The sequence below is a fragment of the Grampus griseus genome (assembly GCF_964374135.1).
Source record: "Grampus griseus genome assembly, chromosome: 12".
Taxonomy (NCBI): Eukaryota; Metazoa; Chordata; class Mammalia; order Artiodactyla; family Delphinidae; genus Grampus; species Grampus griseus.
The window spans coordinates 28,338,710-28,364,594 of NC_139006.1; the positions used below are offsets into that span (position 1 = coordinate 28,338,710).

The 25,885-nt window shown below is 47.7% G+C and overlaps 1 protein-coding gene across 1 annotated transcript in view; it reads right to left on the reverse strand.

Moving 5' to 3' along the window:
• The window catches only part of GNAL (G protein subunit alpha L), a gene marked incomplete at both ends in the record, with an annotated part of 71,263 nt that extends 56,278 nt beyond the window's left edge, over positions 1-14,985 (reverse strand). The window contains 4 exons of the mRNA XM_082668473.1: positions 13,428-13,547; positions 13,816-13,870; positions 14,540-14,612; positions 14,844-14,985. Of these exons, the coding sequence (XP_082524599.1) occupies positions 13,428-13,547; positions 13,816-13,870; positions 14,540-14,612; positions 14,844-14,985 (390 nt within the window). The remainder of the gene's footprint in view (positions 1-13,427; positions 13,548-13,815; positions 13,871-14,539; positions 14,613-14,843) is intronic.
• Positions 14,986-25,885: the final 10,900 nt, after the last annotated feature.

Below are 25,885 nucleotides of genomic sequence, written 5' to 3' on the forward strand. Positions count from 1 at the left end.
AATACCTGGCCAGGAGGGCATGGACGTGACTATGCAAAAATCCCTCTACTTTAGGGACTGGACTCAAGTTCCTATAGAATAATTTCGGGTGTCAGAGTATGAAAAGAAGTTTAAAAAGTTAAAAATAGAAACTTACCACAGAGATTTTAGATTTTTTTGATGTGGACCATTTTAAAAGTCTTTACTGAATTTGTTACAATACTGCTTCTGTTCTATGTTTTGGTTTTTTGGTTGCAAGGCATGTGGGATCTTAGCTCCCTGACCAGGGATGGAACCTGCACCCCCTGCATTGGAAGCGAAGTCTTAACCACTTGACTGCCAGGGAGGTCCCTATCACAGAGATATTTTTATACTATGCCCGAGCAATGTAACACGAGCCATCTGAGACCCCAAGGAAGAGTATAAACCAAAAGCCGGGAAGAGGCCCTAATGGGGTGATGATCCACGTTCTAATGGCCTATTTAGTTCATAAACAACAACAACAAATTATTAGAGGCGTCTTTCACCAGCTCAGGAAGCTGCACGACGCTTCTTCAAGGGAGTAGAAAAATAATCCCTGGTTGATACTTTCCACCTTGATTAATTAATTGACCGCACAGCTAAATGTTTGCAGTATGATGCAAGGGAATGAACAGAGCTGCAAGAGTGTGCCCGTGGAAATGGCCAACTTGCAGTGAAAGTCGGGTGAATGACGTGCCCTTCGGGGCAGGACCGTGTCTTGGTCACTGGGATGTTCCATTTTCCAGGTCACCCTAGCCTTCACCCAGGAGGCCTTCAGGAAATTCTACTTGAATGAGTGAATGATCCAATAATTTCCAACTTTCATTTTCATTCACTTGCATTTTTGCTCCTAAGAGAACTGAGTGGCCACCAAAGCTGACTGTTTACAGCACCACTAGAGGTGGACCAGAGTGACTCCAGAGAACACCCTGTTCTTCCAGGAAACTTCCCCTTTCCAGGCTGCTCCGAGGGGCTGCACGTGGCCTGACCAAGCCCCCACCCCTACACCCTCAGTTGGAATGAGGCTGACCCAGCGATCAGGATGGACCAGCAGTTCCCGAGCCCAGGAAGGCCACACAGCAGGCTCCAGAGTCAGACCACCGGGCTCCAGCCCCGACCACCTGCTCCCAGATCCCAGCTCTGACCCTGGACCAGTCAACCGCCTTCTCCGAGCTCCTGTCTCCTGAGGTATGCAGGGAGGATGACAGAGATGCTGTGACCACTGGATTCAGGACAGGATGTGGCCTGAGGGCTTTGGGAGCTGAGGCCTTATTTTCACTTGTATCAAGCTGATTGACCAACATCGCCAAAAAAGGATGAAAACCGAGGGGGAGAAAAAATTTTTTGATAGGCTTTTATGTATTTTAAAATCCCAATTTTGTTTTTCTTTACATTTTTATTCTAAACTATGAATTTATCCCAGATCAAAACGTTTTCTGCAGAGTACAGTATTTTTGACTCTGCCCATGCAACCCAATCCTGGAAAAGCTACAGAAGAGAGGCCCCTGCAAACACCACAGCCAGACCCGTTAGTCAGAGGCAGGCTTGTTCTGGGACCACTCCCAGAGGTGCCGTCAGACGGGGCAGCCTGTGTGCAGCTCGGACATCCAACAGCGGGGACGGTCGGGCTCCATCCCAGCCTCGTGGAGGCTCCCGTCTCCCTGCTCCCCAGGGCCCTGCTGGTCTCAGGAATCCAGCAGGGACACTGAGAGCTCACTGCCATCCTCAGGAGAGATGTAAGGTCTCAACTCTCCTTTCATCAGCAACAGGGTTCTCTGCGTGATTTGATGACAAAATCCCTGAGTGAAGTTTCCAAAGCTTAGCCCGTGGCAACATCTCAGAAGGCAGTGTACATACATTTACAAATATCACATGAAAGGGCAACCAGGATGACGGCTGACGTCTGTTGGATGTTTGCAGCATCCAGACACAATCTCGAGCACTTAGATGCATTCAGACTGTACTGAATTCCCGTCACAGTTTCATGAGACAGGCATCATTATTACTGACCCCATTTTACAGATGAGAAAACTGAGCCCAGAGATGCTCCTCAACTTTCCCAAGATTGCAGGAGGAGGCAGAGACGGGACAGGAACCACAGAGACTGCATCCTCAGACACAAGGTTGAGGAACTTTTACTGTATCCACCAGAATGATTCAGATACAACGGTTTTTATATAATTATATACGTCAAGCTCTTATGATTAGAGTTTTGGTACGACTCTGCTTCCTTTCTTTTCAAAAAAGGGCCTCAAGAAAGGACACCGAGCTGACTAAGGGAATTATTTCAGAGACTTGTTATGCAGAGAGCATCCTGTTTCTCTCCCACCCCAACATACACTGAGGCTCTTTTGGGGTGATTTCACACAAAATCCTTTAAACAGACTGAGTGAACCTGTAGTTGTTACAACTGTAGATAAGCAAACACATTACATGTTTAGTTACCCAAAATTTGTGGCTTTGGCTAAGCCAGCACTGAAGGCGCAGGAATGAGAGGCACCAGGTGGGGAGTGGGCGTGGGACACATGAGCGCATGGCTTCGGGGGGGGACACTGGCTTCAGGGGGGACACTGGGGCTGCCTCTCATCTCACGGTGGGGGGTCTCCCAGGAGACGGGGCTGGTTGGAAGGTTTCTGCCCAAACACAGGAAGAGACCTGGGATGGGAGGGAAGCACCTCGGGGTTGGCGGTGGGGGTGACGGAAGTGACCAGAGTGAAAGGCAGCCCTGAGGAGGGAGCCCAGGACTGAGAGGACAGAGCTGGGCCCCTCGGGGGCACCCGCCACACAGATGCAGGGCAAGGGACCAGGCGACCGAAGGGACCGAGGCTGGCAGGTGGCACGAAATCCACAAGGTTGAACCTTATGAAACGGCCATGTTGTAGGTCAAAAATGGCCACACGTGGGCAATTTCTTATGTTTCTGTTGAACAGATCATAAAGCTCCTCTGTACAAATGTGGGTCCGACCCACACACGGATAACGATGGTGAGCAGACCGCCTTTGGGGGTCCGAAGACTGTCGCTGTCCTGACCCAACCTCCAGGGCAGCACGCCTGGGTGACACCGCCCACAAGACTCTGTGCCGGTCTACAAAGTGAGACCTGGACCAGACACCCTGAAGTCACGACCAGCTGAAAGGCCGAGATTCAAGGAGCAGCCGCCAGAGTGTAGACAAGGGGCACGGTCGACACCAGGTGGACTGCCAGGTGTGCCCGACCCAGGACCCGCTGACGCCGCTGGGGGCTCCAGGGGGCACAGAACAAGGCTAGAGGCAGAAGCCTCACACGCTCACTCTCCCAGACTTCTTGGTAAAGAGAACCAAAGAGAAGCATGGCTAGTAATCTAGCTTGAATACTAAGTAGTTTCAAATGTACTCTCCATGCAATCAACCAGAACAATGTAAGACAATCTTTCTATTGAGGCACAACCATTTAAATGCCTCCGAATTCTTTTCTACTACCGGCACTGGTGCTTTTATTTCTACCATAATAGTCATACTATGAAATGTTACACTGCAGTTAGTGTAAAAGTCTCCAGCTGAATTACCTAAATATTAGCTTCATGAGGGCTGGGACTCCAAGACCATCTGGCCATGGTACTTCTGCAGGGCTAGACTCTCTAATTCTTCATATGATGTAGGGATTTGGGAGACGGACCCCTTGGATGCATCCCCCACTGTACACTCTGGCCACACTGCCCTCTGTCCCCGGTCGACCTGTGGACCTGTCCACAAGTCAGTCCAGGCTCCCCTGGGACCGAGCCACCCAAACCTCACCAGCAATCCCTCCTCCCCTGCACCCATGTGCGAACCTTGCCTAATTATTTATTGAACGCTGCATGCACCCTGTTATTCCTCACAGACACGCAGACGGGTATGCATTCACACTGGTACTTCCAACGCCTAACACGGTTCCTGACACATATCAGGCCATCACTGAAAAAAAATCAAATAGGATGCCTCTTTAGATAAAACGGATGCAGGCGGATTTGAAAGATTTTAACTTCTAGCGAATTAGAGGAATTTATGTGATGATATGGATATGATGTACTACTTACTTATAATTTTTTAACCGTAGAAATGAGAAACATGGATGATAGTCTTTATCACCTAAATTCTTTCAAGCAGCTAAAGATGCCAGTTGGTGCCGTTTGAGTTTCTTTGGGAGGTGATGACACAGTTTAACAAAGAAACAAATCAAAATACAATGGTTTAAGAACTATTAAAAATACCCTTAAAAATTTAATACTGAATACTTTGAAATGATATGCCATTATTTACTATGTAAAGCAATGGGACATTTAGACAATGTCTAAAATTCAGGAGAGGGTTTGGGAAACTAAGGAGCAGAGGCTTGGGAAAGTGGTGTAGGAACCCCCTAGTAATTTCTCAAATCAGCCAACTTGTAGTAAAAGGTGTTCTTCTGGGTAATGAACACACTACTGTGGATGAGAATAAATGATGATAACTCCATAAATCCTTTAACATTGTAGCTGATAAAAATGAAAGCTCAAATGCCAATTGTCATTCTTCTACCAACACTCATCTGATTGAGTGTGCCAGGTAGTTTGGGGGTCGATGTCCCACCTCTGTAATGCTCCATCTCCCTTCAATACACACCTCTGACTTGTGCTGGGTCCTCCCCACCACGACCCTCAGTTCTTACTGCTCTGCTGGTGACACTATTACTAGCCCAGGAAGCCCCTCTCCCCCAGGGCATGGTCACCAAGCCTGTGGTCTGAGCACCTGTGGTTCTTACGGGTCTTCTTCCCTGAATGGGTACAGAGTTTCCAGTCTACCCCACAGAAGGTAGCCTGACATTACAGGATACTTTATTGTTCATTAATTCTATGTTACGTATTATATGTTACAGATGTTACACATTACGAACATGTTGTTTCTTCATTAAGTCGTAAGTTTCTGGAGGTGAGAAGTCATAACTCAGAGTTTCTTAGTGTAACTCACGGTCCTAAGTGTAGCACTGAGCACATGGCAAACACGTGATTTTCGAGCACGTTTTCAGAGTATAACTATATGCCACATGCCGTGCCAAGCAAGGGGAAGAGACTCCCACACCCCGTAAATGCATGTTTACTGGCAAAACTCAACATGACTAGTCATGATGTGAGCTTCAGATAAAAGGACAGGCGTAAACGTTAAGCATTTGGAATCATGACACATAATCTGCTTTCTAAGTAACTCTAGCCTTGTTAGTTGGAGGGATTTAAAAGCGGCCAATAACTTGTTTCTTTAGTTATTCTGATCACTCAGCATTAACTGGGTGCTTACTGAGTGCTCAGGACAGACCCTGGCAAATCACTATTTAAATAAGGGCAAATATACAGCGTGAACACTGTGCTCTCGGGAATCTGAGCTTTTCAAATAGAGGAAGAAAAATCAGCAGGTGGGTTTTCAAGGTGGAAAGAGCCAGAGCTGGGGAATGACCTGCAGATGGAGGAAAGCACGTCGCACCTGGGGACACTTGCCCTTTTCAGAAGAATAGGACATGGAAAATACCTTTACGTATTTTTAGGGCTTTCTCTTGGGCAGAAACTTCCAATGAGGTCTGTGAAAGGAAGCTGGGTGTCGGGGGAGACGGTGTATCCTAAAGCCAAGGTGGGATGGGGTCAGACCGAAGAGGTCACCCACCACACAGAACCCAGAGGTAAAGTGGCCTCCCGTGTCCTGCTCTGCTTAACTGTGTCATTTGTGGTTTCCCTCCAAGGATGACACCTGCAGCTTCTGCACTTTAAAATCTCAGTATTTTATGGATGCCTAATAAACCTCTCTTATTTTCGTCACCATCCACTCGGGCATTTTGTCTCGGCATCAAAACAGTTTCAATACAATTTACTTTAATGTTAAATGTTATTTGAAAAAATGCTTACTTGGCAATTCAGGCTAGATATTTTCTCCATACTGATAAGATTAACTGCAATGACATTTTATAACTGACTATTTGCTATGAGATCAAAATATGTTTAAAAGATTGCTCTTCGAGGACCCTAAGTCGATTTTACGTCACCTTGGCTGTCTCTGGGGACGACACGTGGGTGCCTGGGGGCAGGAGTGAGGAAGGACTTGCCATTCTTTCCTATCTTTTGGATTTTGTGCCACACACAGACACTTCCTATTCAAACAAATACAAATACAACTTAAAACATGAAATTGCTATGTGCAGTGAGAACGTTACATGTGAAGTTGATTTAATTCAATCTATATGCCGTAATAAAGGACAGGATAAAAACTGTGTGGGATTATTTTAAGAGGTGAAGAAAAACCCCACATATTCATGGATGACATTCTCATGAAAAACTAAAAACTTGAAAAGTCAGTGTTTCAAAGGAATCTTCTCAGGAGCAACTTCATTTTTCTGCTTCTGAAAACCTCATGTACCTGTGTCATAAGCCACGTGTGTTGACTCACTCAAGCCTTAATTTGACACAAGAAGATCAACTCATTCTGCTCCTTCCTCCGTTTCCGGAGAGATAGATGAAAAGGTAAAAACGTTTTCTCTCAGAGTTACATAAAACTGCAAAGGTAAGGAATATTACGCAGGCTTAAAAGGAATGAAATAATGCCATTTGCAGCAACATGGATAGACCTAGAGATTATTATATTAAGTAAGTCAGACAGAGAAAGACAAATACCATATGATATCACTTATATGTGGAATCTAAAATACGACATGAACTTATCTACGGGACAGAAACAGACTCACAGACACAGAGAACAGACTTGTGGTTGTCAAGGGGAAGGTGGGGTGGGGGAGAGAAGGACTGGGGGTTTGAGATGAGCAGACGCAAACTATTATATATACAATGGATAAACAACAAGGTCCTACTGTATAGCACAGGGAGCTATATTCAATATCCTGGGATAAACCATAATGGAAAAGAATATGAAAAAGAGTATATATATATATATACACATACACATAACTGCGTCACTTTGCTGTACAGCAGAAATTAATACAACATTGTAAGTCAACTATACTTCAATAAAATTAAAAAAAACTGCAATGGTAAGGACAAAATGCCCCATTACTATGGTATTTTTAATGTCAAATGCTTCTGAAAAGTGTAAGTGTCCTCAGAAGTGAACTTGGCTTTGGTAAACCTGATGACAAACTTCCAATACATCCAAATTTGAGGGGAACCCTGACAACAAAAATCTCACACTTTCAAAGGATCTAAAGTTTCAGTGACATCTTCTCCAAGGAATTTCAAAAAAATGTTGCCTTACTTTGTAACCCTTAGAGTGTATTTTCTATAACGAAAAATACTTTAGGGAAAATGTGTCTCGTGGTTTCAGCCCAGATTTCTCGCCGTGAGGGTATAGAGGAGAGGATGCTGCTCCGAGTGACCCTCACAAACTCTGATTGTTAACAGCATGAATGACAAGCTTTTTATCATACGCAAGGCAGCACCAGGCTCCACACTCTATTTACTTCTCTTTATGGGAGTTAGAAATAATTGAAAGAATTGTCAACAGCTTTCCCTCTTAAATATTTATTGTGGATGAAATTTATTAGTGCGCTAAAATGAGAGTGTGGAAGTTTTGAAAAGAACAGGGTGTCTACACAGTCTCAAAGGATATTCCCCAAACGTACTCATGAGTTACAAGAGGGGGAGGTAACTTTACAGAGGAGAAAGAGGCAGACCCCACCTTCACTAAGTGACCAGAGTTAATGTCCCCAACCACTGGGAAGGCCACCAGACCCTGCATTGGATTATTGGCCAGGTTTACCAACAGAATTATTATTATTACTATAATTTCACTATAATTATTGGGACAACTGGTGAAATCTGCATAGGCATTGTATTAATGCTGAATCCCCTAATTTTGATAACTGTGCTTTGGTTATACAAGCGGAGGGCCTTGTTTGTAGGAAATACACACTGAAGTATTTATGGGGAGCACGATGGCTGCAACCAGCTATCAAATGGCTCGTAAAGGTGTGTTTTAGTATAGACAGGGCCAGAGAGCAAATGTGGCCAGAGGTTACCTCTTGATGAACCTGGGTGCGGGGTATGGGAGTTCTTTGTCCTACTTTTGCATTTTGGGGGTAAGTTGAAAATTGCTTCAAAAAAAGTTATTATTTATTAGGAATATCCCTTATGATAATACTTCAAAGAAGAAGATGGAATTTTAAAAAAGTATCTTCTGTGAAGCCCTAGTGTGACTAATTATCTAACTGGGATATTTTACTAAAAGGACAGCCCTTCCTTTCCCCAGCACAAGGAACGTGCAGGACGGATCTAAGCGCTAACTGTCTGAGCCACCCTCCGCCTGGCAGCGTTTGGACAGAAGCCATGGGAGTCCTGGAGGCAGGTCTCTGATGGAGAAAGCGCCCCCTCCCAATTCAGACCAGCCCCTGAGCACATTCCAGGGGCACAGACAGAGGGTGGCCCCTGGATGAGGTTTTTTTTTTTTTTTTAAATAACTAGAGAACATACCCTAGGACATTTTAAATATTTTATTTACGAAAATTCAAAACGGGTAAGTGTCCTGAAAAGACACCGGCTCTGGAAATGGGACATTTTGGTGTGAGCTCCCTGTGGGTGGGGACCGGCTCAGCCCCCATCACCAGGCAGCACAAGGCAGAGGCGTGTGGGGGAGTGCTCGGTTGGAAGAACAGCCAGAAGCTTGTTGGAACTTGTGGCAAAACTGGGTGGGACCTGGAACCCCAGGGGCAAGGTGGAAGGTCTGACCGAGATCTGAGATCTCGCAAATACGGGTGCGTCCAGGGGCCTCAGAGAACCTGTGGCCGGTGAGGCCACCTGGAGGGCAGGACAGAGGCAGGCAGAGAAGGTGGCAAAGCAGGAGGACCAGGGCCGGTTTAGGAGAATCTGACTGAAACTAAGGTGCAGGGAGAGGAAGAGGGCAGGGTGGGACTTTGCAAACTATAAGGTATTGGCTATTCTGGTCGACTCTTTGGTCATACTTGTTGAGAAGATTAGACTCCTGGATGTGTTAATATCGATGCGCTAGTCCGGGTAGCTTGTACTTCTGACAAGGAAGCAGGGTACCTGAGTGCTTCCTTAGACAGTAAGTCCTCTTTCCTCTTTGTTTGCTGTGGCCTCACAGCACTACCCTGGCGTATTGGAATTTTCTGTTTATGATCTGTCTCTCACTATATGGCAAGACCTTCTGATTCATCGCTATTCTGTGCTCCTAACACTTAGCAAAGTGCCTGGCACATACAGTGTCTCAGTGTTTGGGGGCTGCTGGTGACGGAGACCAGGCAGGGGTTACCTGGGCGGGCTCTCACCTGGGCTTCTGTAATCTGAGAGGCAAGGATCGCCCCTTGGGGACAGCTGAGACACCCCCAGGCAGGCTGGGAGGCGTTGGGGACACTGCTCAGATCCAGCCACGGGTCTGATCTGGGCCCAGGTGGTCTGGCTCTGGCGCCACCTGCCACCCCACCCCCCTGTGGTTTCCGACGGTGCCTGGTGGGGTCCAGGGCAGATGCTGGGGGTCCCTGTGGGGCTGCGGCCTGGGCGCTCCTACCTGACTTGTACGGTGGGCTTCCAAGGCTTTTTGGGGTGGGGGAGCGAGAGGGTTCAGTTGCTTAAAATATCACAAGGAAAACCACTAGCCTGGATGGTGTGAATCAGGATTCTGCATATACTCCCCAAAGGAGGGGCAGCTGGGAGCCACCGGCGCTGGCACCTGGCAGGGCTCCCAGCCCATCGCCCTCCGCAGCGCTGCCCCAGGAAGCCCAGCTCCCACCCTGTTGTCCGCCGAGCGGGAGGCCTCTTGCTCCAGGTCACAACTTGCTCTGAAGTGGAGCCAAGGCCCACGGTGGGCGGGCAGGCTCCCGGGGAAGGCCAGGTCCACTCTGGCGAGCTGGCCTGCACCCCAAGCAAATGTTTGCTGGGAAGAGTAACGCCTGCTCTCCGGGTGTGTGACCACATGCGATTCTGATAAACGTTCACTTAGGAAATGGGTGGTGATAACAGAGTACTGACTGACCTGACCGCTTTCACATTTCTCACTAAGCCTCACTTATCCACTGACCCTTATAAATGCCAACAAAACACACTTTTAAGGGAGCTAATAAAATAACCACATTTTGGGAAGAAAATACCAAATGAACAAGTGAATACTCCAATTTAATCCGTCAGTGATTTTGTCCAGTATTGTGCGAAGAGTTTTGGGAAGTGCGGGGGCAACCACAATATTTTCCCACTTTGTAAATGATCAGGTGATGTGCGTTCTCTCAGGACCACCACCTGAGCCTGTGTATTTCCTACTGCTTCCCGTGTCGATGGGCTGGGTGCACAGACGGGGTGCCGTCCCAGGAAGGGGTCCCGGGTGGAGCCCTGTCCAGAGCGGAGGTGATCTGGCGTGCTCATGAGCAAAACGCTGTGAACAGGCAACGGCCAGTGAGCCATCCCAGGCCACCCAGGCTGCCCCGGTGTCTGCCATCCGGACTGTCACAGGAGTCACCTCTTCCTCCCCAGAGCCCGTCTCCGCCAAAGGCCAGAGCAACCTTGATAAAACACTCAGGTCACGAAAATCCCCTCTGAGAGGGCTCCAGAGCCCTTCCAGGTCGGGACAGATCAGGCCTAAGAGGCCAGTGAGATCTGTGGCCCTGATGCTGGCCCTGACTTCCCCCGGCACCATCCCCTAGGCAGGCCACCCGCCAGCCTCACTCTTCTTTCTATAATCCAACTGAAATTCAAGTAGGAGGCAATGTAAAGAGTAAACCCAAGTGTGACATTCTTAGAGGAAATTCTTAGGATTCTACTAGGATACTGTAGATTTTTCATTATAAAGAATAATCTCACGTAGAATCTCAAATTCTTAATAATAAAGAAGAATCTTAAACATTCTTCTAAGTTTTCCTTCTAAAATTAAATAACTCTGAAATTAACTTTTAATGATAGGACATATTTGGTTCAAAAATTGTTCTAGATCTACAGGAAAATAAACAAGATCCTCAAGGAATTGGATTGCGACACAGACTTTCTCAAGGATTTAATCCAAAATAAGTACTAGACTTAGTAAATTCGTGTTATGTTTACTACTGAAATACTTGAGTTAGCTCTACTTTTATGACTTTTACAATACACATTTTCTTTAAACAAAAGTTAATTGTCTTCAAATGTACCACGTGTTATTAGTATATAACAGAGATTTGTCTTAATGTCACTCTTAAGGGGATCATCAAAACATAAATTCAAGAACTATTTAATCTAATGATATAAGTGATGAATATTTCAGAGTACTATAGAATAAGTGTTACTGAAAACTGTGTGCATATTAAAACACAATTTTCAGGAAGAAAGTTATATATTAGATATTAATTTCCTCATTTATATAAGTGTAGGCTCAGTTGTAAACATAATCTCACTTGACATGGACAGAGACACATATGACAACAGAATGTAGGTTTAAAAACTACCAAAAAAAGTATTACCTCTGAAAAAGTATTATAATTGCATTTGCATCTGCTGGTTCCCAATTCTCTTTTATTTTATTAATAGTTAATTACGATTTCCAATAATCTTTTTTTTTTTTTTTTTTTTTTTTGCGGTACGCGGGCTTCTCACTATTGTGGCCTCTCATGCGCAGGCTCAGCGGCCATGGCTCACAGGCCCAGCCGCTCCGCGGCATGTGGGATCTTCCCAGACCGGGGCACGAACCCGTGTCCCCTGCATCAGCAGGCGGACTCTCATCCACTGCGCCACCAGGGAAGCCCCCGATAATCATTTTTAAGTTGCCTCAACATATCTATACGAAAATACATGCCTTCAATGCAAATGGTTTCTTCAGTTTTATTTTTTTAATTAAAAATCATGCTATACCTCAAAAACACATTTGCAAATTAGGCGCTTTGGATTCCTTAGTAACCCAAGTGGGAGTTACTGGATTTCAGATAGAATCTGGGAGCTCTTGTCACATGTGAGTTTGTCATGAACAGAAGAAAGAAGATGTGACAGATCGATACATCTCGATGCTAATTTCTCTTTATATGCTAAGAATAACTTTTCCCTTCATCAGAACCACATAGGAAATGTTTTATTATGACTTTTAGGCAAGCATGCAGGACAAAATTTAAAACTCAAATACATGTCTATAAATGTGTAAATCTGAAGCTGCGTAAGAACAGCCTGATTTCAGCTATAGGACCTTGCAGTCCTGGGTGACTTTTCCAATATGTAAATCATCACAGTGAGCTGGGAGGACCCAGAGCTTCAGTTGGCTGAAGCAAGGCTTTGGCCCCCCATCGTCTCCTTGAGCCCCCTCCACACCACTCAGTTAAAGACACAGTTAACTAAAAACCACTGTGCCTGCCACGCCAGCTGGCATGGCCCCCTTTTCTAGGTAGTTCACCACCGCTACCTCTGTTTTTTTAGAAATTCTAGGCTATATTTTTTAGAAATTCCCACTGGCTATATGGGAATGCTTATCAGAAACAAAAATCACATGAGAGGATGCAAAAAAAAGCTTTAAAATGTAATTCTTATCCGCCATCTGGATACAGAGCCTACAGGGCAGGTGTGTTCTACTGAAGGGGAGGGGAGGGGGCACATGGGCCCATCTGTCTTACACACTGGGTCCTGCATCAGCTTCCCTCAGAAAAGAGGATTCGGAGAATGAAAAATGTCTCAAGACCACCATGCCAGGCAGTGGAGACTTTGAAATACTGTTTTGGAGGGGTACACATGCACACACACACACATGCTCTCTGGGCACAATTGTTAACAAAAATGATTTTCTGAGAAATTGAAAAACTATTTTCTCCTTCAAGACATGTTTAATCAAATTACCAAATAACAATATTTTAAAGAAACGTACGTCCACCAAACAAGAGAAGACTAATATTCATAACACCCTTTCGCATAAGCAACATTGCCATCCAAGCGATTAGAAAAGCAGCCCTAAATCCTGCAGATCTGAAGTAAATCACATTTTCCCAGGATACAGTCAACATTCAGAAGTAATCCATGTATGACCTACAGCTGGCATGCGCCTCTCATTTGAGCTGAAAGATGCATGTCTTTTAAGAGTGAACTGAATTCTGTTCTATTACTCCCAAGGATGCAGTCACACACCATAAAGCCTTTCTCTCTGCTTGTGTAATTTCTACTTTTTTGTTATCTGGGAAACGGCTTAATTGTTGATTTAGGAATACATAGAGGAAAAAGTACTACCAGTATTTCTTAGAGGTATGCTGTCTCCCTGATCATCACCCCCACCGATATACTCATAAAAGCATTTCTTACAATCTTATTGTCTTTAATATTTTTAACATGTTAATATTTGGGTATGGAGGGAAGCACTTCTCCTAAGCAGAGAGCTAGATTTTGAAGAAAGTCAAAGATGAAATAATATTAACGTTGGTTCTCAGTAAGCCACCTCGTTAAAAAACTGTTCCACCGTGTACCATTTAAAATATTTCAGTAAGGATTTACTTACCTGGGAATATTCAAAGTCAGTGATGGGGGCTATGCTCTTGATATAGTCTGATCGAAACTGGTTTTCTGGGTTGGCCAGTGGAACTGGGGGAATTATAGTACTCATCGCCGAAACAATCGTCTAAAGTGGAGTGAAGGAAAAAGATACATGGATAAATAAACCATTTAGGCTCCATGTGTGGTAATCTAGCGCATAATTTCTGTCTACGCAGTTTGAGGGAGCAGAGGGTGCAACCTTACTACTGAACAAATATTAAAAGAAATTCCTGGGATTTCCCTGGCAGTCCAGTGGCTTCCACTGCAGGGCGCACGGGTTCAATCCCTGGTCGGGGAACTAAGATCCTGCATGCTGCACGGCAAGGCCGAAAAAAAAAAAAAAAATTCCTTACCACAATAGCATCCTTAACGTTTTTCCGGATGTCCAGAATTTTCTGTTTCTTCTCCCTGTATGAAAACAGAATGGTTATTAATTAACTTTACACATTGCCCCAAATCAGTTGAGTGGGATTTTAAATTCCCAGCTGCAGGGGGTCTACAATGGTACTACCTGAGGTCAACATTAGCCCCAGGACAACAGTGCAAAGTTTTTTATGTGGAAAAGGAAAACATCCACCTTTACTGGTTTGGACTCTAAACAAACGTGCACACACCACAATCTCTAGCTCTAGACAACAACACAGGTTTTACGTAACATGGCAAAATCATCATGACTGTTGCATATAAACACTACAGGGCTACACCTGTAAATATGTTTTATTTGAATCTATCCATATGTTGATTGAAATAGATGCAGACAAATGATATAGAGAGAAGTATACATAGACACATTGGTTAAGTGTGCTCAGCGCAATATCAATAATGCAGATCAATACCTCAAGAGTATTTAATAAATCATATATTGTTATTTTATTTTGATGTAGACACTGCCAGAAGAAAGATTTGCCTAAATATGCCAAATTCAACAACTTACTTCTATATCCGCCCCCCCTCCCCCAAAAGGTCGACTCAAAGATCAAATTAACTGTTTAGAGAAAACACTTTGGGGAGGCCGGGAAAGCAGTGACAAAATGTGCATGCAGTTGGGAAGCAAACCCGAAATCGGTCATTTCTTACTCGGGATTAAATCCATTGACGTGCAGGATCCTCATTTGTTTGACGATAGTGCTTTTCCCAGACTCACCAGCCCCTACAAACAAACAGAGAGAATGCTGTGATCTGTGGCCGAGGACCGTAGCCATCTCTCACGCCTACCGAGACTGAACTAGTGTCCTGCCCCCACGCGGGCGTTTCCAGGTGCGCTCTTGCTATCTGCGGGGGCGCGGGCCCTGCCCGCCCGGCCCTCTCCGCGCTCCAGGCCGTGCGCCCCGGGCCATGCGCTCCGCTCGGGCCGTGCGCCGCCGCGCACCCCCCGCCTTACCCAGTAGCAGCAGGCGGTGAGTCGCTTTGTAAGCCAGGCGCTCCTTCTGCAACTGCTTCTCGATCTTTTTGTTGGCCTCACGTCTTTCCTTTTCATCGACGCCCTGGTCTTCTGGCGTCTTGCTGTTGCCCAAACACCCCATGCCTGACCGCTTGCGTGGACGTCAGGCGCAGTTAGGAATTGCACAAAAGTAGAGTTGTAGGTGTGTGTGGATCCTGCGGCGGCCCCTCTTCCTCGCTGCTGAAAGAGATGCTCAGGTCTCTCGGTGTTTTCCGATCGGAACAGGCGTTTCTTCTCCCTCCCCCTCCCCGCCGCGAACTCTCGACTAAGAGGACACAAGGAAGACGCGCGGAGCCAACTACTTTTTAAAGACACTTGTTTAGAATTATCTGCTGGATAAACAGCAGTGAGCGGAGACGGGGCCAAGGGCGGCAGGACCGCCGGAGCCAGCTGGGTGGCGCTGGCCCTCCCCTCGCCCCGCGCCCGATGCGCTGCCCGGGGGTACCCCGAGCAGGCACGCTCGGCCCGGTGCCCGGGCCCCGCCGGTGGCGGCCGAACGCGGCGCGGAGGGACGGAGCGCACCGGGTCCCCGCCGATAACTGCGAACACCCGCTGGCCACCCGCGCCTCATCCCGGGTCCGAGCCCCTAGGGCCTCTCCGCGGCGGGGTGGGGAGCCGGCTCGGGGGTGGCCAGGCCGCGGGTCCCGGGGTCTGGAGGGGTGGCGGCCGCCCTCGAAGGGCCCCCGCGGAGGCTCACCCGCTTGCGGTCCGGACGCGGCGCGCGGCTCCCTCGCAGCCCGAGCGGCACTAGGTCTGGGCGTGCGCTCCCGGATCCCGCGCCGCCTCCGGCTCCCAGCGCGCGGGGCCTCGCGCATGATCATGCATATTCTATCAGGGGGAGGGTCCGTGCCGGGCTCGGGCACCCCGCCTTCCCCCGTTACCGTTCTAGACGGTTCCAGCGCACCCACGCCGCCTCCCGCAGCCTCCTGTGTGCCTCCCGCCCCCGGCTCTCTGCGCGCTCTGAGCAGCTTTGCTACTTCTCTGGAAGACGCCGTGGCCCCGAGCCTGGCACCGCTGCCAGAACCAGTGAGGGCGGCTGCTGGTTTCCACCTGTTGAGCGGGTGCCCGTCGCTCCCCATCCGCGCTGCTGGACGCGGGGGGCGCAGAGCCGTGACCGCGGAGGTCGCCTCCCGGTACGTCGCTGGTACCAGTTTCGGGTCTCCAGGCCAGGGGCCCTGACGCCGCCGTCAAGTCCCCACTCCCCTCCGGCTCCACCGTATTCCCTCACGGTCATCGCGCCTGGCCTCCTGCACGGACCGTGGTCTCCGCCGCCCCTGCCCCTGCGCCCTGGGCCCCGCGGGCCTCACCCGCCTCCCCGCTCTCTTCTCCTCCCTTCTCTACGGATTGTTCCGTCGGGCGGACAAACACGTTCAGTCCCATTTGACGGCCCATCCTACAGCCTCAGGCCCTGCGTCAGCCCCGCCGTGTCCTTCTGCCCACAGACCGGCTCCGAGTTAAAACCAGGATCTGACTCCCTTTGCCATTCCCCACCTCCCATTCACGCCTCAGGTCCCGGCACCTAGCTTCGGCCCACCTGCTTCACTGAAATACTCTCACGGGGTCATCAGTGGACCCCCGGGGTCAAACTTCATCCAGGAACTGTGGTCTTTACCATCTCTGACCCTCCTGGAGTCTCTCCGGTCCTTCGGCTTCCCCGACGTGGCCTTTGGATTTCCCGCCCACTCTCTACCTGGAGAGGAGGCTCAGACCCAGCACAGCCCTTGTCCCCTTAATGCCCTGCCCTCGGGGGCTGACTGCCTCCCCCATCCTCTGCACACGCGGCTCTGACGACGGCCACACAAGACCTCCAGCCCAGCCCACCCTCCTGACCACCAGTGCGGCAAGCACACCTCCACCACCGTGCCTCCAGGATCTCCTCCCCGTGCCCACCCACACCTCCAGCGCGCTCCTCTCTCTCTCTGTGAATAAGGCCCCTGATTTTCCCAACCAGAACATGGCAGTCATTCCTGACTCCTTTTCCTTCTTGCAAACCCAGTTACCGTATTCCTTTGGGTCCGTTTCCTAAACATCGTTCCTGTTCTTTCTACCCCATCTGCTGTTGCCATGGTCACTGTCCAGGCTGGATGTCACAAGTGGCCTCCTGCTCACACATTCCGGCCCACCTGCACAGTGCTGCCACAGTGACAATGCAAATCTCATCACATCACTGTCCCCACCACTGCCAAGCCCCCAGCCACGGTCCATCAGGACTGGGTCCGTGTAAACTCCTCAGCTTCAGCTCTCATGTCCCCCCTTCCTGGCGCTGCCCCAGCCCCCCTTTGACCCCTTGCACATGGACACCCGAGTGCCTGGCTTGGGTGCATGCGCTGCTTCACTCTCTGCGAGACGTGTGGCCCCTTCTTCACTTGACCAACTCTTAGTCACCCTTCCTGCCTCACCACTGCTTCCACAGTCAGGGCCAGGCCCCCTTCTCTGTCCTCCAGTATCTCACAGCACCTACACTGTAATGGTTTGTTTGCTGCTCTTTCAAATGTCCACTGGACTCGAGACCCAGTGAGGGCCGGGGCGGAGCCTGCACTTCACACCTGCTGGGCTGTGCCCAGTTCAGTGCCTGGCCCAGGGAGATGCCCCTTGAGTCTTTGTTTGATGGATGAACAAATTCACGAAGGCCAAGGATAACTCCCGCTCCAAGTGTGGGTTCTCATGAAAGGAATTTGACGACCAGATTTTAAATTCATAAAATACTTGTCCAGTTTAGTACTGTATCCAAGTAAGAATACTCTTTAAAAAACAAAAGCAGTAGTGTCTCTTCTTGACACAGCAGAAGCAAACACGCAGTGCCATGCCATATTCTGAGCTGGATAAGAGTTTTAGCTTGTGGAGGGACACTGTTTAGCACTGTTGTGAGGCCTCACTCCTTGTGTTAACACAAGCATTCACCTACGGCAACATCCACGTGGCCTGTTCGGTGGCTGACGGGGCAGTCGGAGGCGAGAACAGGTGTACAAAAATAGAGTGCGGTGGGATGTTTTAAAAGATTTGTCTCTTTTTTTAATGCCAAGGTTTCTATAAATTGTTAGCTGGAAGAAAAGGGGACAAAACAAATCCCACCAAACTTATAAAGGGAGAAAAAAGTTAGAACCTGGAACCCTGAAAACATAGCAAAAGGTTTTCACTTGTTCTTATCTAGGAATTAGGGTTAAAATAACTCGTTTCTACGACTTATCCAGTGATTACTGGCCCTGGGCTAAATCCTTTCCATGGAGCAATTTATTTAGCATTTGCAATAACCCTAAAAGGAACTACTGTGACCGTTATTTTACAGAATGTTAGAGGGTGCATAAGAGGTGTGTCTGTGATCTAAACCCTTGCAGCCTGGCTGCAGCGTCTGCACTGTAAGTGCACAGAACACTGCTAACCACTCCAAAACATAAAAGCTATGTGCCTACAAAGCGATGCAACCTTTCTGATGAGAAATGCCAAGCCCATCTTTACATAGTCTATTATCAGGTAGGAGCTCAAGACACTTTAAAAAAAAAAAAACCCCAGTCACCTGGCCTTTTCCTAGTCTGGTCTGGGAAACCGATCCTCATTTGAGTTTTGAACCCTGGGATCAGAATCCAGAATCCCTGCTGGCTCACCTGGAGCGCGGGAGCGGCGCTGTTGGGGAGCAGCCTGGAGCTGGCAGTGCCGGCATCTGTCGCTAGGCAACGGCAGCGCAGCATCAGCACCACTCGCACAGCGCACACCCACCTGCGGAGGCGAAGGGCCGCCGGCAGCGCGCTGCCAGCAGAGGGGGCGGCCGGGCGGGGGACGCCCTGGGCAGCAAGAAGGGTTGGGAAGGCACAAAGTTTGGGGCGAAAGGGCAAACGTAAAACAAAGTGGTGTTTTCCTGCTCTTGTTGATGTTTAAGACAAGGTGTCTCAGAAGTCTTAGTGCATTTGACTAAGTGCATTTGAATTATTTGAATTTCTTTTGTACTTAGTTTTGTGAATTTTGAATAACAATTTTGAAATCTGTTTTTGTTTGAGCCCCTCCGATTGAAGTTGGCAAATGCCGAAAAGATCACAGCTGTTCTCTGGTTAGCTGGACCCAAGTCCTCGTTGATAACAATGAGAACAAAATTTGTCTCCCGTTATAAGGAGGACCTCCGCAGAAATTTAATTAACAAAATGAAAAATTCAAAGGAACTGTTTCACATCACTACAGGCCTGGATCCAGGAGATGCTGAGCCAGTTTGAAAAGTGACTAGAATGCTGTCTGGCATGAGATAGCGGACATATTGAATTTAATTTTTAAAAATCAATGTTTTAAAACGTTAATAACTGGTCTAGCATTTTATACTGTAAAGGTTAAAACTGCACTCTAAGGCATTTGGAGCAGGTACATTGAAAGATTTTAAAGAAGAGGAACAAAGCAGAGTGGGAGAGCCGAACCCTCACTCAATGCAGTGACCAGGCCGAAGAAACGAAAAGCTGCGTCCAGTTTTGTAAACAAACTTGGTGGAGCTGGAGCCGAGGCGGTGGAGTGGCCTGTGTGCACACGGCCCTCGTGCTGCTTCCTGTCATTTAACACCTTGCAGTTCGTTGTTTTCTCTCTTTCCTTTCTTAGTGTCTCGGTGGAAATGGTCTGTGTGGATTATTTTCATTCTCAGCAGCATTCTCACCCCACGACCTAATCACAACACACTTTAAAAATCTTGTGAATTTTTTTTTACATTTTTAAATAGAAAAGTAGGGAAACGTTTTCAACATTCCCTTTCTGTACATAGCACTCTGCAATCAAATATTTTAGAATTTACTGAATTAATTCCTTTTTTCCCTACTCCTACAGCAAAGTAGTATTAAGGAGCTTTCAGAAGTACCATCCACAAAGGGTAGGGATGCAGTCTTTTTAACTGATGGCTTAAAAAACCCAAACAGCGAATGAGTAGGAAAGGTAGGTTAGCTGTCTTTGACTTCACCCTGTGTCCAAAAACCCAGGACTGAAATATCCTCATTGGAAGATGCAACTCAGTGCCGAAGACAGGGGTTTAGTTTTGGTGTGAAAACGCGAGGTGGTCACTGAATACATTAGAAAGTAGGATGGTGGTTACCAGGGAGTGGTGGACGGGGAGGGGGAGCCAATGTTTGATGGGGGTTGGAGTTTTAGTTTGGGAAGATGAAAAATTCTGGAGATGATGGAGGTGATGGTTACACAACGAGAATGTACTTAACCGCCACTGAGCTGTGTGCTTAAAAATGGTTAAGATGGTCAATTATACGTTATGTATATTTAACCACAAAAAGACAAGAAAAAAATTTACATTTAGGGTCTTCATCATGACCGTGGTTGAAGACAGAAATTCTTCTCGCCCGTGATTTCCCGCTATTCGTTTTGAGGCTTCCGATTACAGCCACGTGACTTCAATTCCTCCTTTACAAACATCTACTGCAGTTATAGTTCTGACCAGCAGGTGGCGATGCACACCCTGGAGTCAGAAGGAGGCTCCAGGGGAGCCTGTAAAGCGGTGAGTTTCCATCATTCACTCACCGTAGAGCATTTTTTGAATCCTACACACACGTAGCCTTGAGATTACAAGGACGAACTCGACCTTGTCCCTGATCGCAAGCAGTTTAATCGGCTAGGAGAGAGGGGCAGACGTGCAATCAAGTCCTCGGGATTCTGTAGAGATTACAGTGGGAGCACATAGGGGTGTGTAGTCAATTATACAAGTGAAGAAAAATGTCACTTCCTTCCTTAGAGCGATGTGTGTTAACCTTTGTAAGTCACCCTTCGTCTTATTTTTAAAAAGACACTGAAAGGTGCTCTGTTTCTAGTGGCTCATCTGATCAGATCATCGCAACAGCTACAAGATTATCCACACTTTGCAGAGAAGGCTGCTGGTCCGAAGGTTCCACAGGGGCCTGATGGGGGTGGAGCTCTGTCTGATCCCAAAGCCTGAGCCCTTTCCAGAAGGAACTTTGACTGGTGGGAAAAAAATCGCACCGTTCTCTCTTCCAAAACGAGAAATCAAACAAGCCCACCTCCTTGCTAACACAGGCAGATTAATCTGCATATAATGACTGATGAATTAATTAACTCTTCACTCAGTTGCCTTAGCAACTGGTTTCTTTTAGAATTTGGCTCACAGAGTGTAAAGCAACAGTTTCCCTTGTAATAGAACGTCAACCTGTATATGAAATTAAACAGAACATGAACTTGCTCCATCATAGGTGGGAACTACGGGCCTTTCCCAGGAAGGTTGCACGGGCTCTTTCTGAAGCTCGCGGGCTGTGAACAAGGGAGACAAAGCCTAGGAATCGTCTGTATTTCCCGTTCGTGGTTTATTTGCTCATTAAGTAGGAACGGTTTGATGAATTTAGACGACAGATAAATTCAAGACTGAGGTTCAAAAGGGAGACTCTGAGTGCAAATCCCAAACCCTTAGGTGCGTGAATGACAGGACGGGGCAGGTGGACAGGTGCATTGAGGTGGTTACTGAGAATCAGGATTTTCAGAGAGAAAGAGGAAGGACAAACACGGAATGGCGAAACGCAAGGCACGCCCATGGGATGGACTGGAATTGTAGCGACCGGAATGAGCTCGTGATGTCTAGAGTATGTACGTATGTGTCTGTGATTATGTGCACATACGTGTGTGTGTACACTGTACACCTGTGCATGTGCCACATGCATCTATTCCCTCATTCTGTCTGCTGAAAAGACCCAGGCATTAGACACGCCAGTGGTGGTGAGCGCACCTAGTGCCCAGGCCTTGGTCTTCAGTATCACACAACCCAGAGGAGCCAGGCCTCCTCAGAGAAACGGCAGATTCCGGGGTGGGGGCAGGGGAGCCACAGATAAATCTGGAACATTGTTATGCCAGAAAGTAGGAAAGTGCTTTCAAACGCTGGGGGCACCTCCCGAGAACACAAGACCAGACAGAAGGGGCTCCTATTTGGCCAAATCTGGGATGATTTCAGCACCAAGGTATTTAAGTACAGGAGTGACTTCTAAGCCACTGAACAATATAGAAATACCATGTGTCCATGCCAACAACAAAGAGATAAATAAAGGGGGGGGAGAAGGGAACATAACATCAGTCATGGAGAAGTGAGAACCCCTCTCACTCATTTCTTGGTTCCTTTCCTTCCTACCTGCTGGCGAGCTGGATTTTGTTTGTGTGGAGTTTATCATCAGTCTCCCCGAGTATTTATGCAGTGCTGATGGCATGGCCGGTGTTGCCCCAAGGAGTCACAACTCACGCTCTCCGGCTGTGGGTTCTGTTAGGGATGCTTCTTTATCCCCAGGATGGCCGGAAGTCAAAGTTGTCAGCAGGGCAGGGATGGGGCAAGTTTTACGTGGAGAATTGATTACAGGCCGGACAAAACTAGAACCGGTGGTCGTCAGGAGGTGGGGTGCCCTCCTTGGGACAGAGATGGCGGGAACAGTCATGCAGAATGGACAGGTGCATGACCTGTCCGGGGATGTACAGCATCACACAGGCACACAGAACAATTATTCCCAGGAGAGAAAAGGGACCACACAAAGGAGGCGCCGCTTTAACCGCCACTGGGGGATGCTGCCGCGTGCAGGTGTGTGCAGGTGTGCGCAGGTAAGGGCCCTGTCGGTGGGGTCCCCCCCTCCAGGGCCCGCTGTGCCACTGGCAGGGCATCCTTCGCTTTCAACTCTCGCCCAGCACCACCACTCACACCTGGGAGCTCAGTACAAGCCGGTTTCCCCGCTACCCGCCCGGCGGCCAGTGCGGACCGCGGTCCAGGAGCAGCTGCTGCCCATCCATCGGACTTCCCGCGCCGCAGCGCCACCTGGCGACCGCCACAGGAACGACCGGCCGCGCGCACCTGCCTCGCCTCGAGAGGCCCTGGGTCCCCACAGCCCGGTCCCAACTTCGCTTCCTTCCCGGCTTCTTTTCTCCTTTTCTGTTTGCAGTATCTCACGTGTCAGTTAGTCAAAACTCACAACGCGCCTATTTCAAAATACACAACCTCCCCTACCCATCCCTTCCCTCCCTCCCCTCTTCCTAAGGCCGCTGTTTTCCACCCCCACCATGTCCCTGTATTTCTGTGTTACTGCTGTTAAATTGTCCTGTTCATCATAAACTATCGGGTTCTGTTGATTTCACATTCACGTTGATAAAACAGGGTTTCAAAGTATATTGACATCTTAGAAAATTCCACATACCCACCCTCCATAAATATGTAAATGTTGGTAAGGTCCATATCTAGAAACTTGGAATTAGACCATGGATAGTGCAAGGCAATTGTACACGGCAATTAAAATTATAAAAATAGAGGCAAAACTTGACATTATTCGCTATTGAACAGATATTCTGCAGGTTAGGGTATAAGGTGCAGAGTTACACGTGGTTAAGAACAAAAGGCTCCAGCAGACAGAATATTTAAGAAACCACTGCAACGCAACAACAGAAAGACAAATAACCCAATTACAAAAGGAACAAAGTATTTGAACAGACATTTCTCAAAGGAATATGTACAAATGGCCAATCGGCGCACCCAAAGATGTGCAACATTAGTCATCAGAGAAATGCCAAGCCAGAGCACAGTGTATACCATCCCACGCCCACTAAGATGGCTGTAATAAAAAAAAGATGGACAATAACAGGTGTCGATGAGAACGTGGAAAAATTGGAACCCTCACATGTTGCCAGTGAAAATGTAAAGTGATTCAGCTGCTTTGGAAAACAGTCTGGTAGTTCATCAAAAAGTTAAACAGAGAGTTACCATATGACCAAGCCATTCCACTCCCAGATATGCACCCAAGAGAAATGAGAACATATGGTCAGACAATAACCTGTACACGAACATTCACGGCAGCATTAGTCATAATAGCTAAAAAGTGGAAACACACATTTTAGCTATTATATCTACCAACTGAAAGAACAGATAATAAGTAACAGGTGGCAGATCCATACGGTGGACTTTATTTGGCCATAAAAAGGAATGACGTGCTGGTCCATGTTATATGGGTGAAAACATCCTGTTAAGTGAAAGAAGCCAGACACAGAAGACTACATATTGTGTGACTTTTTACACAAAACGTCCAGAACAGACAATTCCATAAAGAGATAAAGTGGATCAGTGGTGGTCAGGGGTGGCAGGGGGAGGGGTGAGTGCTAAGCGGCAGGGGGCTTCTTTTTGGAAAGATGAAAATGTTCTGGAATGAGGTAATGGTGATGGTTCCACAACCTTGTGAATACGCTAAAGATCTGCTGAGTTGTACAGTTTTTAAAAGGGTGAATTTCATGGTATGTGAATTATATTTCAATTAAGAAAAGAACAGATGGCAATCTTTCTGGGTTGGAATTAAAATGCACGGCAGGATTTCCGCGTTCTCATTTCTGTTTTGTCAACGATAGTTTCCCATTTATTTTATGCCAGGTTCTGCCAGGTGGCATGGAGGTTTAATAGATAAACCAAAGTGGACATGACTCCCATAGGATACAGTCTGATCATGGATTCCAGGTAAACTTATGAATGTCCATAGCAGAAGGAAAGGTATTCTAAGGGAGTTACATATAAAATGAGCAGACACTTCCAACAGAGGGGATCAGGAAAGGCTTGGAAGAGGAGGTAACACCCGAGATGACCTTTGAAAATGGGGGAGGGGATTCCAGGGGCAGAGGACCAAGGGAAGCCAAGGAGCCAGCGAGCAGGTGGCATAGATGCTTTGGTGTGGTGGGTCCACCTGTGTGTAGAGGGGAGTGAGCCACGAGAAACGGGGGAAGGGGGACAAAGGGTACAAACTCCCAGCTGTAAAATAAATACGTCCTGGGGATGGAGTGTACAGCATGGTGACTACAGTTAACAATACTGTATCGTGTACTTGAAGGTTGCTAAGAAAGTAGATCTTGAAAGTCCTCATCACACACAATTTTTTGGGTGACTATGTGTGGTGACAGATGTTAACTAGATTTATTGTGATCATTTCACAATATAGACAAATACTGAAACATTTCGTTGTACTGAAACTAATATAATGTTTTCTGTCAACAGTATCTCGATTAAGAAATACTAAAACAAAGTAACCTCCTAAAAAAAAAGAAAGAAAAGTTTGCCACTTGACCCTGTGGTCTTGGTCTAGAGCCTCGGTCAACCCTACAGTCCCCACCTGCTGGGGTGCAGCGGGGGTGGGAACGAGGGGACAGGGCGCCTGCCGGGCCAGCGCTTACACTTGCTTGTCACCATCTGACCTAAGCCTGACATTCGTGCCTTTACTGAAAGACATGCCTTCAGGCACGTGCAGGACACTGGAGACGCAGCAGGAAACGTGAAGGATGAGGTCTCTGGCCCCAAGAGCTCACTGGCGTCAACGCTAAGCAAACACGTGAATGAAAATGTAATTCAAAATGGGTTAAGTTCTGTGAAGGAAAGAGCTGCTCAGGGAAAGAAAAAATGGGCATCAAATAAGGCTTCTCAACAGAGAAACAACAAAGGCAAGATGTGAAGCTAAGATGCGTTCATGCAGGTGCAAGAAAGGGGACCCGTTCTCCAGGCAGAGGGAGCAGTGGGGGGGGCAGAAATGGCAGGGACAGAGGGACAGAGACAGATGGTGTAACGTGCCCTGAAGGGGCGGTGCTCGGTGATATTTCACACACACGGATACACACACACGTACACACAGAGACCCACAGACACGCACACACATAGACATGCACACACACACAGTCACACACACACACAAACACGCACAAACTACACACAGACACACACACAGAGACGCACACACAGACACATGCACACACAGAGACATGCACACTCAGACACACCCACAGACACACAGACACACACACACAGACACACAGAGACATACACACACATGCACGCGCAATGGCAGACACGTGGTCGGGTCCTGAAGGGCCTCAGAACAGCCTGACATTAGGTGGGGAATCTCGTTCTCTCTCCCGTCTCAGGAGAAAACGCTCCATCTCTCCGCATTAGAGGACGTGAACCTTCCAGCCGACAAACGTCACATCCTGGGTGTCATTTCCAGGATTTTAGA